We start from the raw sequence: 18354 nt of genomic DNA, 5'->3' as shown, positions 1-18354 counted from the left end.
TGATTCATGTATTGCACGGTAATTACAGACGTGGCGTGCCTCCGTCGTTTTTTCTGCCTCTAATTGAAAGTATCTTTTTAAAGTCCCAAACTGTGAGCACAGCAGAAGTCCTCCGCTTGACACCAGAGATGCTTTAGAGTCAGGCTTCTTTGTTAACGCAACATCCCGTTATTTAGAAGTCGACTTTGTTTTCAGTGCTGGGCGTTAAGCTCAGAGTTTGAGCTCCTCTGGTGAGCAGGTGTTTTTGTTTGTGTTTTTCATTGCTTTGCTTTCATGTAAAGTGAGGGCAATTTCTCCTTCTAAGTTAACATTAGCTCAAGGTTGAAAAATGGTTGAAGTTGAGCATATGATGTAGGGTGTATGTACAGGGTTTAGGCAAAGGGTCCCAATGAGTATGCTATAACCAGCGTAAAAGCCTGTGTGTGTTTGTGCGTGAGACAGAGAGAGAGTGTTTAAATGCGTGTCTAAGTGGGCCTGCCAGCCGTGCACCAGCTTGGCCATGGCAGCATTCCCAGAAACACAGCTTGAGCGCTCCTACGGTTACACTTGGCTTGATACAATTGTTTGAAACCAACGACAGGAAGTAGAGCGTGCCCGCCTCAAACTGACATTAATTCTGCAAGCCGACAAAACTGCTATCAGCTGCAGTTTGATAGCAACACCTCACGTGCCTAGTCTTACACACGTTATAGGCAGGCTGCCTCCAGCATATGGTCAGATGCGCTGCCTGCTTTCCTCCGTACATACACAGAAGTTTCCACACTGTATGAATTTCAAGGCCTGCGCGCATGAACATGGATCAAAATATTGACATGTTTGTCCTGGGTGACTGATGAGCTGCATTACATGCTGTTTCGCAAATGGGAATATCACACCCACACACACACGTGCTTACCCCATAGGTTTAGGTCATAGGTACCATTTTCCAAACGCTTTGTTTTCTGAGGAATGATGTTTTATCCTTTAATTTGTCACAGCAGTATGATGTTGGATGTGACTGTGCACATGAGCCTTTGGTGCAGCTGCTGTAAAACAAAAATCAGTGGCAGAAAATTAAAAACATTTAGTTCAATATGCATCAATATTTATCGTATGCTCGTGTTCTAACATATGTTACCCGAGTTCCACTACTAACTATTCCCTCCCACTGAACCTTCATTCCCAATGAAAGCCGTACCTCGACACCCACGTCAAGCTAGCAAGCTAGCAAGCTAGCAATCACTTCGCAGGCCACCTTCACATTCTTTTTGTTACTTTTTTTGTGGACACTAACACACTTATTCATTTATTTGTTTTCACTGTACACCACCACACTGGATTTTAAATCAAACAATTTGTATGTAATTGAATTTGAGAATTTTTAACTTCAGGCAACAAAAGCGCTATATTAGCAGTGCTGTTTAAGACTTACCGCCACTTTCATAGGCTCAAAAGTAATTGGACAATGGTTTTGGCAGTTGCAACTGAGATTTACCAAAAATGGGAAAGGAGAAAGGTATGGAAAAGGAGAGAAACGTCTCATGATCTGAAGCATACCACATTATCTGTTAAAAATGGTAAGGGTATAGAAAGGGCATGTACGACTAGCATGTGGAACTGGGCCTCTAGTGTTTCTTGATGATGTGGCTGCTGATACGAGGTAGCAGGAGGAATTCTGCGGCTATACTGCAGTTTTGCAGTGCTTCCCAGTCTTTCTCTCTCCTCCTTGTGTCAAAACTACAAAAGTTGTGTCAACATCCAAAAAGATATGGACATAAACGAATGGCGGAGCATGGAGGTGGTGATGGCAGCTGGGTTGAGTGTAGTCTCTTTTTAAAAGTTATTGTCATACAACTACATATATCATGTGTGTTCTTGAAATGCACGTTGGAAGTCATGGCTTGGTCAATTACTATGCTTCTCTCCAGCTTTTATTTCAATAGGAGATATTTTTATTTATATAAAAAAAGTTGTCAGTTATTTGGAGTGATGGCAGGAGTTACTTTAGCAATACATTTAACATTTTTCACTAGTTTTTGTTTTAAGAGTAGGTCACACCTAGATCTACCGTTGGTTTTTAAAAGTGCTCTATAAATAAAGTTATTGTATTGTATTGTAGATTTGCAACAAATAGTTCTTGAATAAATAAGCTGGATTGATGCCCTGCAGTTACTATATTACTGAGCACTGTGTTTTGGATGGTTATTATATTGTCAGCTGACATTTTCAGGCCATTTTGCCATCAGAGACAGACTAGGCAAAGAGCCTCGAACAACTGCCATTGCTTGAAAAGTACTATAAAAATATCTTCCTCTTATTGCTTCCTCTCCTCATGTGCATTTCCTACATTTAAAGGTTGACACCATTCTCATGGCGTCAGGGTCCCACAGGGAATACAGTGCACGGATCTAATCTATTTATACTTTATTTAAGACTAACCTTTCAGAGCTCCAGCTTTTTAAATGTGGATTAATAAAAGAAAAATTATTTTCCTTCCAGTAGTGATCATAATTAAGATATTTGGACTTTTGGATGGAAAAAGCACACACCGTAATGGTGTAATAGTGAACTCCAAGACTATTTTCAGATTTTATTACAGATAGTTCCTTTTAGGTGGGTACAGAGACCTGCTCTGTAACTATGCCTCTGTTCATTCAGTTAAAAATAACAGTTTGTATTTTAAAAAGCGTATTTAGGCTTCTTATCAACAAACAAGTTAGATAAAACTCTAAATCAAATTAGCCAAGTCCACAGCTTATCTCTTTGGTGCATTTATTTTATCATTATAATGAAAATATATTGCACTACTGATCATGTCTATGCAAACAAAAACCTCACTGTGGTGTAAAAGTCTGTTCTGGGCATTCGCAGTCTTTGATTAGCTTGTTTTCACTTATGGAAAGGACAGAGGGAAGCTGCTGACAGGAACTGGGCACACAGATGACTCAAGAGAGTTCTCCATATCAAAGCCCATTGACTTTAGCCTGTCCTTGTGTCTGAGCTCAGAGTCCCAGTGATTTAGGGAAGAACAGTCTGGTTCTGGCTTTGCTTTCTTGCTCATTTGCATGTCAATCTGCCATTTCACATTCTGCTCAGCTACATATTAAGATAAGGATCTGAATTTTGGGGATATACAAACATATAGTTTGAAGGAAAAGAGTGTTTTTTTCTTCATAATTTTAAGTCTTGGTCCAAATAGACAATTCAAACCACTTTGATTTTTGAGAGAAAGCAACCCAAGAGCCAAATCTTGATGACTGTGGTTAGACAATCATTCACGTTGAGCCTTTGGAGATCATAGTTGTGCCGCTCAAATGTGTCTGTTTGAGAAGCTCCTTCAGCATGTCTTTGCACTGAGGACAAGGAGGATTTTTCTGCAAAACACTAACAATCAGTGGCCAGACTGCCAGTGATTTGACCAATTAGGCTTCAGTCTGAGCTCTGCTGGGACCTCCCATAAGGAGTCTTTCCACCGTCTTATCCGTGCTAAGAGAGGAGAAGAAGAGGAGGAGCATGCCGAGTGTGATTATGCACAGCTGGGCAGCCTGATTGGGTTTGGTTGTTAGATTCTGAGGCAGGAAGCACAGGGGAGGAGGCCTTGATAAAAAGCCTGTTGAGATGGTCTCGGTGGAGATGCACTGGCTGAATGAGTTCAGCTATCAAACAATCGAGAGAGGCACTGGGGGTCTGTGGTGATTGTTGTTTACCCAGTCGATCCCCAAATGACACAAGTTAGACTGCAATGCTGACATCTGAGCTGCATTTCAAAAGCTTCGCTTGCACCCCTTGCTCTTTCTAAAAGCTGCCGAGCCCTAGACGTGAACATTTTTTTGTTAAGACAAGCAGCGAAGGAAACCTTTCGATCAAATAAGATGAAGGCATCCCGTGAAGCAATCCTACTAATCCATAAAATGTCCCAGAAAGCTCCCGTGTCATTCAATTTTGACATTTGCTTTTGTGATTTTTGTTGTTGTTTGTGGTTAGAAAATGTTGGAAAATGTTTTATTTAATTTGTCAAAGATTAGCTAAAATTCATGAAAGATGATATGTCACTGGTGCTTGGTCAAATTTGGATAACATGCAAATTAGGGATATCTCAAAAACAAGCAGGATGCTGGCCCTCGAGGACCGGAGTTTGACACCCCTGGTTTAAAGTGTTGCAAAGGTCACCTGGTGGGAGGCAACCTTTCTCCAAACAGCTGCCTGTTCAATTTGAACACACTGCAACCACTCTCAGACAGATTGGCAAAGGTTTCCAAATAACAGCTATTCAGTTTTTAAACAGAGAGGCAGATTGCAATCATGTTGCAATCAGTCTGAGGCAATCTGCACTGGTGCGATGTGCTTCTTTGTAGTAGGCAACTCGTTGGTTGTATTCTGGTTGTATTCCAGTATAAAAGAAAAGTTGCAGAGTGTCCATGCCATTCTGCAGTTAAACTATTGTTGCAAGGTATTTACGTTATATTTTATATTTAACTTACCAGAGTCACGACTTCATTAAACCTGTGGTGGTGCTTAGCAATTGAATGTGATGCTAAGCTAACCTTTAGTGAAGGAGAAGAAACTCAGAGGGGCAAAAGGGCAGACAGCAGGAGAAAGCTGCCAGTAGCGTGTTGTGTTAGTATCACATTTTGAGTTAATCTTTCCACGTCCAAAAATTCACAAAGTAGTGTTTCCACTTCAAAAATGTGAAAAAAGTTGTTCAGGTCAGTTCAGTTTTAGTTTGTCTATTTCAGTTTAGCTCTTATTGTTTCAGAGTGTTCAGTTTTAGTTGAGTTTTTATTAGTTCAGTGTTAGTTTTGGCTTTTGCTAATATGATATGTTTGATGACCTGATCTACAGAAAAATACTACACAGGATCCAACAGTTTATTAGTTTTAAAACCCATTTTATTTTACATTTTTAGTCTTGAGTAAAGTGTTACTTCACTATAATAACCCTAAACACAAGAGGCTGCTTAGATTTTGATACAGTTTGCATTTCTGCATGTAATAAGGATTTCTGCAGTTCCTCTCAGCTCTCAGCATTTTAGCTTGTTTTAAATGTTTCTTTTGGTTCTGTGGTGTTTCGTTCTCACCACCACCATTATACTATTTTCAACCAACCCGGGCAAATCGTAGCATATTTTTTATCAATTGCAATCTAAAAAAAAAGGAAGAGATTTTAAGGTCTCTGAAATGAGAATATGAATATTCTTGGAGCGGAAATATATATATATATATATATATATATATATATATATATATATATATATATTATTCTGGCATTCACTGTATAGAATTTGCCAAACGTGCTCTGAAACGGTTCTTTTCCCACTTCCCCACAGCGATGTGGTGACTCACGTGGTGTCGGAGGATAGCCAGGCCTCATCTCTTTGGGCGTGGCTAAAAGGGGGGCCTGTGAAGAATCTGCCCGTCATGCACGTTTTGGACATCAGCTGGTTCACTGACAGCATGAGAGAGGGGAAACCTGTTGCTGTGGAGACCAGACACCTTATACAGGTTTGTGTGTTGAAAATCAGGCACAATGGCTAATAAGTGTTTAGCACTAGATGGCACTACAAACAAAACAGGATATGATTACGTACTGAAAAATAACTTATCGGTCCGTTGCCATGCGTTGCCATGCGTTGCCATGGGTTAACGGTCCGTTGCCATGCGTTGCCATGCGTTGCCGGTCCATTGCCATGGGTTACCGGTCCGTTGCCATGCGTTGCCATGGGTTGCCATGGGTTACCGGTCCATTGCCATGGGTTACCGGTCCGTTGCCATGCGTTGCCATGGGTTGCCATGGGTTACCGGTCCATTGCCATGCTTTGCCATGGGTTACCGGTCCGTTGCCATGCGTTGCCATGCGTTGCCATGCGTTGCCATGCGTTGCCATGCGTTGCCGGTCCATTGCCATGGGTTACCGGTCCGTTGCCATGCGTTTCCATGCGTTGCCATGGGTTACCGGTCCGTTGCCATGCGTTTCCCTGGGTTACCGGTCCGTTTTCATGCGTTGCCATGCGTTGCCATGCGTTGCCATGCGTTGCCATGCGTTGCCGGTCCATTGCCATGGGTTACCGGTCCGTTGCCATGCGTTTCCATGCGTTGCCATGGGTTACCGGTCCGTTGCCATGCGTTTCCCTGGGTTACCGGTCCGTTTTCATGCGTTGCCATGCGTTGCCATGCGTTGCCATGCATTGCTATGCGTTGCCATGGGTTACCGGTCCGTTGCCATGCGTTGCCATGCGTTGCCATGGGTTACTGGTCCATTGCCATGCGTTGCCATGCGTTGCCATGGGTTACCGGTCCGTTGTATGGGTTCAAAATGTGGTCATAAGTATTTTGTACTTGTAAATCAGGATTTGTATGTGTAAAAAGAATTTGTGTGTGTGTAAAAAAGATTTGTATGTGTAAAAAAGATTTTTGTGTGCGTAAAAAACATTTGTATGTGTAAAAAGAATTTGTGTGTGCGTAAAAAAGATTTGTATGTGTAAAAAAGATTTTTGTGTGCGTAAAAAAGATTTGTGTGTGGACTAATGTGATACATTGAAAAAAAAAGAAAAGAAATACACTTATATTGTGAAGGTATACATTGGATATATTGCATTTAGGTTTTTCCTGCCACTGCAAATCTATAACGTCAACCCCCTAACAGGGAGCTCATATAAAAAGGACACTAACTCTCCCTCTGTCTCTGCTCATATTACTGCACTTCACCTCGCTGATAGCAAGAGAAACATCCTCCATATTGCGTAGGAGTGTCAAATGAACCCATCAGCTGGGTGTCAGGGCTCAGAGCAGCCCACTAACACAGACACATACACATGCTCGCAGACGGACATATTTTCCCCCTGTGAATGGCTCTACGAGAGCTTGGCGGCATATGTATCCAAAATAAAGAAATATGCTGTCTTCTTTTCCTTCCACCGTGGAGAAGGAGGGGTAAAAAACAAAACAAAGCGAAAAAAAACCCACAGTCAAGTTCTGCCAGTTTGCCAGGCTCCATCTATGCTTTCTCCTAACAGCCTGTGACGGCCTTAATGGTCACAATGAAATCTGCCTTGTTTGTGCCTCCACGTGAGAGACTGCTGTGGCAGTGTTTCCTCGGGGCCCACGTACGCGTGGCGCATCAATGGCACGACTCTTGTCTTGCTGCGTCATTAGGAGACGGGGCTAATGATGCCACGCTGACATTTATTGACCCATCTCCCCAGGTAACCGGCGAGGCCCCGTTCCTCTTGCTTGTTTTGTGATGCAGCTCCTCTCTGAAGCAAACGAGTTAACGCGCGGTGGCATTTATGCGTGTGGTGCTTCCAGAAGATTGTTTTTTATGAGTGATAAATCCATTTAAGGAGCTACCAGGAGGAGATAAAATATTCCCCAAACAGGCTACTTCTTGGGCACATTTGCCTGCGGCTCGTCATGATAGTCTGAAGATGCAATGTGTTTTTCGCTATCATAAATATTCTGCAGCAAGTCAGGGAGGAATTTTAAGTATTGAGCCCATTGAAATGTAATATTTTCTATTACTTCCTGGCTCGCAGAGAAGCTGTTTAGTGTGTTTGAGTGGAGATGTGGTAAGATGTGAGGATACTTTGCTTCAAAAGGAATAAAAGTGGAAGCAGGTGCTAGGGAGATTGTGAACGTGTGTCTGCCTTCATGCTTAGGAGATAGGTGGGCTGGGGATGATGTCTGGGGGATAGCATGTGCGCAAAAGGCCAAGCAGTTTCCCTTATGATGTACGACCTCTTTGACCTTTGTGGTGCACGTTGGATCAAGTGGCTTTTATTAACTCACCCAAGTGGCCTCATCTGACCGTGTGACAGACGTTAACGTGGATGGGAGGAGCAGGCCCGGAAGTGTCTCTACGCTTCACAGCGTAGAGGTTCTGCAATTCTTGCCGTACCTTTTCATCTCAGCAGATGGTGTGCGAAGAAATGAGGCCCCAGTGTGCAGACTGCACACATTAGTTTAGTAACATCTAAAGCCACACAGCAAAGGTGGAGAGAACGCTGGAGAGAAAGCCAGGAGGGGATACGGCGCCTCTGAGATCAGTGTGTGAGCTTTAACTTCCACACAGTTAAAGGCCTGTGTAATAACCGAGCCCAGATGGGAGGGGGGGAACCAACCTCTGCATGCTGATGCACAGGCGCATTTTTTTTTGGGTCTCCATGGACCCACAATCTCATATTGGATTAAACGAGCTGCAGCCGAGGTGGAAAAGTGATGAAGAACACCCGTGTTGTATTTAGAAGGAAAACAGTTAGAGAGTTTCACTTTTGATTGGCAGAAAATTTTCGCCGTGAAATATATTCAAAGTTATTCAATTTTTTTTTTTTGAAGAACAGGAAAGGCTCCTGGCAGAGAATAAATGATGAACGTTTTTTTTTTAAAATCCCATAGCTGTTGATGCAGCCCAGGCGTGTGAGAGGTACTACTCCTTTTCATTATCTGTTCAAGACGCCACTGTTCCTCCTGCAGCATCGGTACCAGTCAACGCTCTGTGGTGACAATCTCCTCCATCTTTCTCTTCCTCCTCTTCCTCCCCTCTCAGTGTCACTCTCCTGCCAAATCCACAGGCAATTTTATGGACACAATGTTCCCTTTTTGTGATGTCTAATTGTCTCCAAGAATATTAATATTACATTGGTAATCCTTTTGACACATATATTACAAATGGGAAACCATTTCTTATAGAATGAAAAGGCAATTTACAGGAGGCAAATTGGATGATGGCAAGCAGATTTGTAATGCCACGGGTTAGGCAGCATAATGGATTTGGATGCCACCAGACTGTGAGATGAGTGTCATTAGCCTGTTGCCCTGGAGACACAGTCATAAAAATAACTTCTCCAAGGCAAATGGCTACGTTTTTATGTAATTCAATTTGAACTCTTGGCTCTGCGCTCGTCAGGAATAGCCTCACATACATTTACACATTTAGCCTGTCAACAATTTGGGCTGAGAAATTAACGCACTTTATGACAGTGTGTGTTTGGTTCATGCTTCTCCGGTTATTTTCTTTTGCACACAGGACACCTTGGCTGCATCGCCAGAAGCTACAACACCCACACCTGTGTCCACGGTGTCTCGATATGCCTGCCAGAGACGGACCACCACAAAGAACAACAACAAGATTTTCACGGTGGGAAATTGCTTCTCCGGCCTCACTCTGAACCACGCTTTTACATGTTGAGCCACCAGAGGCTCGTCGCTCTTACTTTGCAATGTAAAAAGCTCCCCTAATCTGTTCTGCTTTAATTGGATGGCTGGCTCGCTTCACTCTCGGGCGCTCTGACACAGCTCTCCCCCAAAATACATTAACCTGCAAATGAGTAGCATCTGCAGCTGCGGCACGTTCGAGGTGCAACAGCTGACATGCCTGCGAACCCTGGCACGGGGGCTGGCACAGACACGCCCAGAGGCGCTGCGTTACGCTGAAATGGGCAGCGGACGTGACACTCCTCACAAGCGATGATGGATCTATCCCTTCGCCATCTGGTGTGGGCGGGTGAAGGAGGGAAGGACAGAGGGGTGGGTAAATTGGGCTGCTGAAGAAGGGTTTGCTCAGGGTACCCGACAGAATGGGAAAGTAGTTAATTGGCGTAAGTGTTGATGAGTGTGAAAGGAAGAAACGATGTTGCATTAATAACAGCAATGTAGCTGAGGGTGTTGAGAGCATCAGTCAGAAAACAGAAACAAGCCAGTGTCAGCAAACATTGCGTTTACCAAACTTCGTCAGCTATTGTCGAGTGGAACGCATTTGGGGTTCTGACCCTTGCTCAGAGAAAACAGTTTAAAGAGCTTGTGTTGGGGCCTTCTAACTTCTGAGCAACATTGTCTGACATTTTGTAGGCTAAACAATGAATCTCACAAGTAATTTGCCATGTAATGAACGGCAGATTAATCCATAATGAAAATAGCAATTACTTCTAAATTTAATAGTGCTACTGTGACCTGAAGGAACTTCCTCTTTTCTTTTTTTGGGCTGTCACAGAAGCGCTTTTTTGTAACTAAAACTGGATGTGAATATGAATTTGAAGTTTTAAAATGTGCAATATTACCGTAAACTGAGTGGCTATGTGTGTGTTTATGTGGGACTGCGGAGACCCACTGATGAGTTTCCGTAAGACATATTAAGCACAGCTCGCAGAGGGCCTGTGGAGCATCTGTTTCATAATGACTCTTTACTTCCCACTGATGGCAAATGTACATAAAAGACGCACACACGTGTATGGATATTGGCCCGCATGTACGTTCATGCGTGTGCTGCAACCTTCTAACACACACGCACAAAAGCACACGTGTTTTCCCACATGGACGAGCAATTACAGATGTGCATACTCACCTGCGTCTCACCTGGGGAGCGTTGCTGTTCAATTTCTTATCTCCCCAATTCTTTCCACAGCATTAACTGCATAATTAGCAATCCCACTCAATTTCACTATCACAGGGATGAACTAATTATCTCTGCATAAGGAAGGCCGCATCAAAGCAGAATTTCTGATTAAAGTAAAAGGTTGTTCTAGCTGTGGACCTGAGAAAAACCACAGGTACAACTCCCTATAGTTAAGAAATATTTTAACTATCCAAATTGTAGAGAAATAATAATACTAATAATAAAATTTTGTCCTGTGACTGGAAACCAATCACCTGTAGTGACAGTGCTAAAGAGCAGCAAGCTATTGATCCACATTGGTGAAGTAATCCTTCAGCAGTCCTGCTGTCTGCCTGATTGCAAGGGGCAGTAATGATGTAACCTTGTGAATACCCATCTAATGAAAAAGCCTTTGAGTGTGTGAATTAGGGCTTCAGGGCTACGAACCTGACTGTGGTAACAACTACACCAGTCAGACATGACATAATGCCCACTGACAGATGACGCGAATAACACTGATTATCTCTTAATCACAGCACCTGTTAGTGGGTGGGATATATTAGGGAGAAAGCGAACATTTTGCCCTGAAAGTTGATTTGTTAGAAGCAGGAAAAATGGACAAGCATGAGGATTTGAGCACGTCTGATGAGAGCCAAACTGTGATGGCTAGACGACTGGGTCAGAGCATCTCCAAATCTCCAGCTCTTGTGGGGTGTTCCCGGTCTGCAGTGGTCAGTATTAGAGCAGGGCAATATGGCCAAAAATATTTATCACGATATATATTTGGAAATTTGCGATAACGATATAACTGACGATATAATTGGTGCGAGACAATATACAACTCCACAACTTTACTAGCGCAACAAACCCCCCCTCCCTTTATTTTCACTTAAACAAGCAGCTGTTATTTATGTGCATTAAAGCTATATAAAAATGTAACAGTGCAAATGCAAATTCCTTACTGAAAGTTTAACCAAAAGGCATTTCAAGTAGAAATAGGCTGACATATCCTGAGCATAACCATGTATAATATCCACTTGTTGTGTTTGCAGGCAATTTGGGCATCTTCAGTACAATCTGCTACCGAAGCAATTACAGGGAGGTTTTTTTGGTGAAACCTTGTTTACATTTTTGTGACCAAATTTACCTAGTGACTGCATGCAACCTTGGGGAGTAAGGTTGGTGGAGTAATGTTTTTTTTTTTTTTTTCCTATTTACTGGCTGTTACCAGGCAGTCACTAACCAGTCTCCATGCCTGTGTGACTAGTCACAAAGGGAAATTCCAATCTTCCAATCCTGAGAATCTGAGGTATTATGTTACTTAACATGTAACAATTTGCACAGTGGCATTTGTTGGTTGGCAGCCTTGGCATTAAATCGTCTGCCTTGCATTGATGGAAAGTGGCCAAAAATGGATCAATGTTGCTCCTTCATGGACGTTTTCAATAACAAGTGCTTGAAAAGTTCACTCTTACTCATTAGCGAGTTAGATGTCAGCTGGCAGCACTGTGTTGTCAAATAGTCTCAGAGGAGAAGCTTGTATAAAGGCAAGGACAATTTGTAACTCTAAAGCTTTTGTAATGTTTCTTATAAAGGGATGTTAATATGCAGAACAGCTACAGAACACACTCACATTATTATCAGATGATAAAGCAGAGGGCATGGTGGCACAGTGTTTTGCTCTGCAAGAAGGTCGCAGGAAGAAGGCCCTGGGTTCAAATCCAGTCTGGGCCTTTCTATGTGGAATTAACTGTCATTTGACTGTCGTTGTGAATCCGAGTTATTGTGTTTGGTATATACACTGCTGTGTGCCATGGCTAGCCAGTACTACCGTCACTCAGCAACATAATACCTTGTAACCAAAAATAAAAGTGAAAGACAGTCTCTACCAGTCAAGCATTTGCATGACTCTCAAAATCTGAGCTTCACTATGGCACTTTAGCAATTATTCAGAAGATTTGCATATTACATATAATATTTTAACATTATCTGACTTAATGTTTTTACCACTGTTCCCTTCAAGGTCATTTCCTTGCACAGGTTTAAACCAGTTCGAGTGCTGGTGCTATTTTCAGAGCACTCCCTGGAGGTCAAGTTCTAAAGACTGTTACACACCTCCAACTTCTGCAAATATCAGTTTCAATCTGACCCGACCTTCGAGGATTGCAACTGGTGATAAGTGCCTGGTGTCCAGCTGTGACCCAGAGACCAAACAGCAGTAAAAGAGCCCAAAGTTACCAATCCTGAAGAAGGTTAGAAGGTTAGGATCGGGGCATCACAGATTTCTGAACTTTAGATTCAAATTCTACAGTCGGACTGCCAAACTCAGTTTTACTGAATGTCCTGAAAGGCCTCAAGAGGAACACTGAGAACAGAGGACCTGAACTGTGGCATGCTGGGCTTGCTCATGGTACATATACTAGTTACAGGATTGGATCCCTAACAGTTATCCTTCCCTAAGTTGACACAATGCAGATGATAATGCCAAACGTGCCATTGGAAATGGATATAAAGGGAATTCCTGGGAGTGATCTAAGGACTTTTTCCCACCTATAATTCATTTAATTTGGTCCAAAGGCATTAATGAGTTTGTAAACTTGTAGCTTTTCCCCGTGTTTTTTTTTTTTTTTTTTTTTAACATGAATAAATCCAAGTGGCTCAAATTACATCACTAAAAGCCACATAAGAGTGTTCAGCCTGCTTATTGGCCAGATGTGTCTGGAGCAGGAGCAACAAAAGTAAATATAAGAAGAAGGTGGTGTGTAAGAAAACAGAGAGTTTGCATTCATTGTACGGCTAGTTGCCTTCCCGCACATCCCTTTGCACGTCCATAGTACCTTCTTGCATTGAGAATACAAAGCAGATGCTGTTACGGGATGTTTTTTAGCTCAAACTTGTAACATACACCTGGTAGTTAGTTCGGATCGGGGTCGGATCACGTTCACACTAAAAACAAACCACACTTGGAACTTGGAACTGCACTGAGGCTACAACCCACAAGTTCTGGGTCTATAGGTTCAATTTTACTAGCTCCACAAAATGAAGCTAACAGGATGAAGCTAACAGGCTGCAACATATCTGCGTGGATGTTTAAAAATGTTTCTAAGACTTCTAAATTCCCCTCCTGATGCATACGTGCCCGAAAAGGGTTTTTCTTCCAAGCAATCACTGAAAAACAGTCAGTACATTTTTCCTCACAAAGCATCCCAAAGTAGGTAAAACAAATCTTTCATTAAATTTGATGGATTTGGTTCATTAAGGAAGAAAAGACATATGATTATTTAACCTCGGTAGTGCAAACCAATTATAAAGTCAATTATTCTTTGGATATTTGGAAAATGTTCCAAAAGCCCAGAAATGCAATTTTGTGATATCATTACCCAGTGTAAAGTACAGACATACAGAGTATGAGGAATATAGGGCGAGTGGGTTTTCTAACTCAAATCTACAATAGGCCACACAACACAAAAGTAAACCTAGATACTGGTAAATTGTGGCTTTGGTGGGCAGTTTTCATTTAACTGAATGCATACTGTCTTTATGTCTGCCATCAGTTTGAGATATTAAATTAACTGTTGCAATCAAGCAGTAATATGGTATTAAAAAGATTAAGCATAGTGCTGAAAGCAGCAGGTGTTTGAGTGATCAGTTTAGTCTCCACAAGCAAGTCAGTCCACATAGACTACCCTGTTAAAATACCCAATTTTGCAGTGGAAACAAGTACTTTCCCAGCCTGGTACAGATGTGGTTTTGTCACAATAGGTATTTTAAAATGTTCACTTTTTTTTTTTTTTTTTAAATTAGAAAGGTTTACTCTTGTTGGGATTGTGGCCTCCTTGATTGACAGCTGGGTGCAGACACAAACTAGTACTTATAAAGCACTTGTCTTTTGAGCACTCAAAGGATTTTCCACTACAAGGTTCACTATCTTTTCCAAGGATACTTCAACACACAGACATGTGACGCGTGGAGTGTTGCATTACCACTAAATATAATGTGAAAAAATGGATAGGAAGTCATAATTTCACTTACAGATAAGTAAAAAAAAAAAAAACCCAATCATTTAAATCCCAGTTTCTGTGAGAGGGTTGGATTAATTTTTTTTTTTTTACTAAACTTTAAAACTATTGCTCACTACCCTTCTGACCACTGCAACACATGATGAGGCACACTGTGGGTGAACAACATCTGGATTTGTCTTAACATCCCCCTTTTGAAATAAAAACCCTTACTTTTTGTAGTAATACCCAAACAATAACAGAGGAAAGTTGGTCATATTTCACTATTACACAAAAGCTTTGTTTTCTTTTTTCTAATCGGACAAAACCAATTTATTTAGAAAAGATACAATGTGGTGAAGCAAATAATCAACACCCATGGGCTTTAAATGATGCAGTTTCTTCTTACAGCTCTCTATATAGGGTAATCCGTTAGACAAACAAAGGAAGTGTGGGAAAACCTGCAGTGATCTCAGGAAGCAGGGATGAAGGAGCGTATCCAGAGGAGCAGTGTATGTGTTAGTGAAGCAGGAGGAAGTGGTGGTTCAGAGTGGTGTCAGAGTCATGAAGAGAGGATGAGCATCGTCCCAGCAACAGCACCCCAGTGAGGTGTCAACCACATGCTGGCAGCAAACGGCCCTTCATTCCACAGCCATGCACTATTGATTTATTCAACCCTGCTTCCTTTTTATCTCTCACCATCTCTGCCTCAAACTCTTTTATTCCCACATTACTTCTACATGCCCTTTTCTTATGTATAACACCACCCTAGCCACCTACCCATTCTTCCTGTGCTTTCTCCCACTCTCGCTGTCTTGCTGTGACTGGGAAATTCACAGCTTACTTACACACACAAGTCAAGTTTACACTCTCTCTTTTTTCTATCTCCAATTATCTGCTGTAATATGTCCACTATAAGTCTGATGCAGAGTGTTAAAAAAAATCAACACTTATGTCTTGGGTGAGCATCGGTTATTTTTTTCTGATGGTAGCACACACTTATCGGCCCCTTTTGTGCATCGCTTGGATACTAATTGGATCGAGATATAGGGAGTTTTGGAAGCTGGATCAACACCTTGGGCTCTTTTTTGTGTTTTGGGAGCTGGTTCCCGGGCAATTTTTGTGATGTATGGGGTGAAGTTGGCTGCTGCTGTTAAAGAGTACAGTTGCCATTTAATGCTCTGGTTGACTGGTGTATAACCTCAAGCAGATATATACCAGCAAACACAGGGGAAGAGAGGCAGGGAAGCTAAACATCTTGACTTCTTTCTCTTGCAGTACAAGACCTCGAGTGCATTGATAACACTGACATGTCACAGATGAGGAGATGGTTGGAGGGGATATTGGAGCACTGAACCTTAAATGCATCACACTGAATACATCCTTTACCCGATGGAGTTCACAACTTACAGAGGAAACAAAGAAACGGCTCAGAGAGGATCAAAGCTGGAGCAAACAGCGAGGCCCTGTCTGTGCTTGGTTTTAGAGTTTTAGAGAGACTAAAGATAATAAATATTACAAAATGCCTTAAACGTCTCTTTCACAGCATGCATAAAAAGTAAATTCTTTTTTATTCATTGTTCGAACCATGAAACTTAATGTTACATGAAAAAAAAAAAAAGATGGAGGCATGTGCCCGCTACCCATTCATTAGATATGGGACAGATAAAATCCATCTCTTAGATGCTAATCGTGTTAAAACTCTTCTCAGTGGGTTCTCTGACCTTCTTTCATGGTTTCATTTTGAGCATGCGGTGAAGCGGGCTGCTGTGCGAACATGGTTTGCAGGCATGTTCATGATAGTCGGTGATGGGGGGTAAATCGGCGTGCTATATCAACGTCCCTGCACACCAAGTCTCCCTATCAGACTTAACTCCTCATTAATTAGATGAACACAATTGCAGGGTGGATTTTTAAGCCTGCAGTGCTGATTCCACACAGCTGCTTTGACAACATGACAGTTGACAGACTGGTGCCAAGGCTCCGTGCATGTTTATGTGTGTTTCTGTATATGACACTTTAAAGTTCTAGTTTTCCACAGGTGAGATGATTGTATATATAACGACTAGAAATTAGAGCCATTTTTACGCAGTTGTGGTCAAAACTTTATCATGGGCATGAATGGCTTTTTTTTTTGTGTGAACTAATCTTTTCAAGGGTGGAATAATTACTAAGCATTCATCTTTGCGGGGCGATCGTGGCTCAAGAGTTGGGAGTTCGCCTTGTAATCGGAAGGTTGCCGGTTCGAGCCCCGGCTCGGACAGTCTCGGCCGTTGTGTCCTTGGGCAAGACACTTCACCCGTTGCCTAATGGTGGTGGTCAGAGGGCCCGGTGGCGCCAGTGTCTGGCAGCCTCACCTCTGTCAGTGCGCCCCAGGGTGGCTGTGGCTACAATGTAGCTTACCATCACCAGTGTGTGAATGGGCGGATGACTGGATGTGTAAAGTGCTTTGGGGTCCTTAGGGACTAGTAAAGTGCTATACATATACAGGCCATTTACCAACAATTAAATTTAATTCTTTTATTTGTTTTATTCGGTCTCGTTCCATTAAAATTAAACTATCATAAAAGTTAGAGACATGTTTATTTGTTTTTGCAAATTCAGCAGGAGATCAAATAATTGTACATAATCTACTTACTGTACATACAGTGAGTAAATAAAGTTTATTATTAAAGCACTTTTCATAGACAAGTTGTCACAAGTGGTATACAACAAAAGAGAATAAAAGAAATTAGAAAAATGAAGTACTTTAATAGCAATACAAAGTAAAGTTAAGACATGGAATGACAGACATGAACGAGTACTTTTAAAAACAGTTTCAGTCAATAAAAAAACTTACACTAAAAAAATGGCTAAACACCGAAGTTTTAAACTGATATTTAAGATTTCACACAGTCAGCTAAATGCAGCTGTAGTGGGAGAACGTTCCAGTATCTTGGAACATTGATTAAAGACTTGTTCTTTGTAAAAGTCTTTGCAAGTACAAGTAGAGCCACTGCATTTTGTATCACTTGAAGATGTCAAATGACCCTTTTCCACTAGTACCTGCTCAGGTCAACTCTGTGTGGCTCGACACAGTCGTCAGGATTTTCCATTAGGTGGCAGTAACTGGTACCTGGTACTTTTTTAGTACCTACTCGGCAAGAGTTCCAAGATGAACCGAAAATGTGATGTCAGCAGACTGCATAACACCAAATAGCAAGTCAGTGGCTACACTAGAGTATCTCCTTTACAAAAATCAAAGCAACATTTTTGAAATGTGGAAACAAGAGAAATGGCTGCACAAAAACAACACCGTGATCCACGAGTCTGACAAAAAGCCATACACCAAGCAGCAGGTATACCATCGCCATGATGTCCTCCTTTGTTGTGGTGTTCGTGTCACATAGAAATGATGTCATGTGACATTCAGCTGCATTGCTATAACAACCCCTCGCACATTAAGTGTAATGGAAAACGAGTCAAGCCCCATCGAGATTCTTCGAGCAGATCTAATGGAAACTAGGTACTAATGAAAAAGGGCTAAAAGAGATTGTTTAACTGAACACTACAGTAATATAAACACGATAACACAGATGCACAAATAACTTTCTTGAGTTCCTTGCATGAAGGAAAGAGAGAAGTAGATTTTACATGTGAATCAACACCAATCAAATATTATGCTAATATCTCAAATGCTGGACATAGCAGTTGCATGAAAAAGAAGCAAGATCCTGACTGATTTTAGGATAAAAATTCAGGATCATTGTCTCAGTTTTGTTGGTGTTTAAGACAGGGAGCCAGTTCCTAATTCGGGTAAAGAGTGGATTCAGGTAGACAACCTATCCAGCTGGTGAAGCTTAAAGACATATACAAGTGAATGTCACTGGCATAGAAATGTAAGAAAAACACTGAATAATGCCAAATGAAAAATGTAGAAAGAAAATAATAAGGGTCCCAGGACTGAACCTTGTGGAACTCCACAGATTATGGAGGCAAAGTCAGAGAAGAACTTGTTTATCCTAAGAGAGAA

The 18354-nt window shown here is 41.7% G+C and overlaps 1 protein-coding gene across 1 annotated transcript in view; it reads left to right on the top strand.

The window, feature by feature from the left end:
* The window catches only part of dntt (deoxynucleotidyltransferase, terminal), a 106147-nt gene that overhangs the window by 2822 nt on the left and 84971 nt on the right, over nt 1–18354 (top strand). Inside the window, exons 2-3 of the mRNA XM_085183352.1 lie at nt 5306–5480; nt 9001–9111. Of these exons, the coding sequence (XP_085039478.1) occupies nt 5306–5480; nt 9001–9111 (286 nt within the window). The remainder of the gene's footprint in view (nt 1–5305; nt 5481–9000; nt 9112–18354) is intronic.

The sequence above is a fragment of the Neolamprologus multifasciatus genome, chromosome 13 (assembly GCF_963576455.1).
Source record: "Neolamprologus multifasciatus chromosome 13, fNeoMul1.2, whole genome shotgun sequence".
NCBI classification, from domain to species: domain Eukaryota; kingdom Metazoa; phylum Chordata; class Actinopteri; order Cichliformes; family Cichlidae; genus Neolamprologus; species Neolamprologus multifasciatus.
The sequence above is the reverse complement of the archived record's forward strand: the minus strand, read 5'-3'. Positions and strand labels throughout refer to the sequence as shown.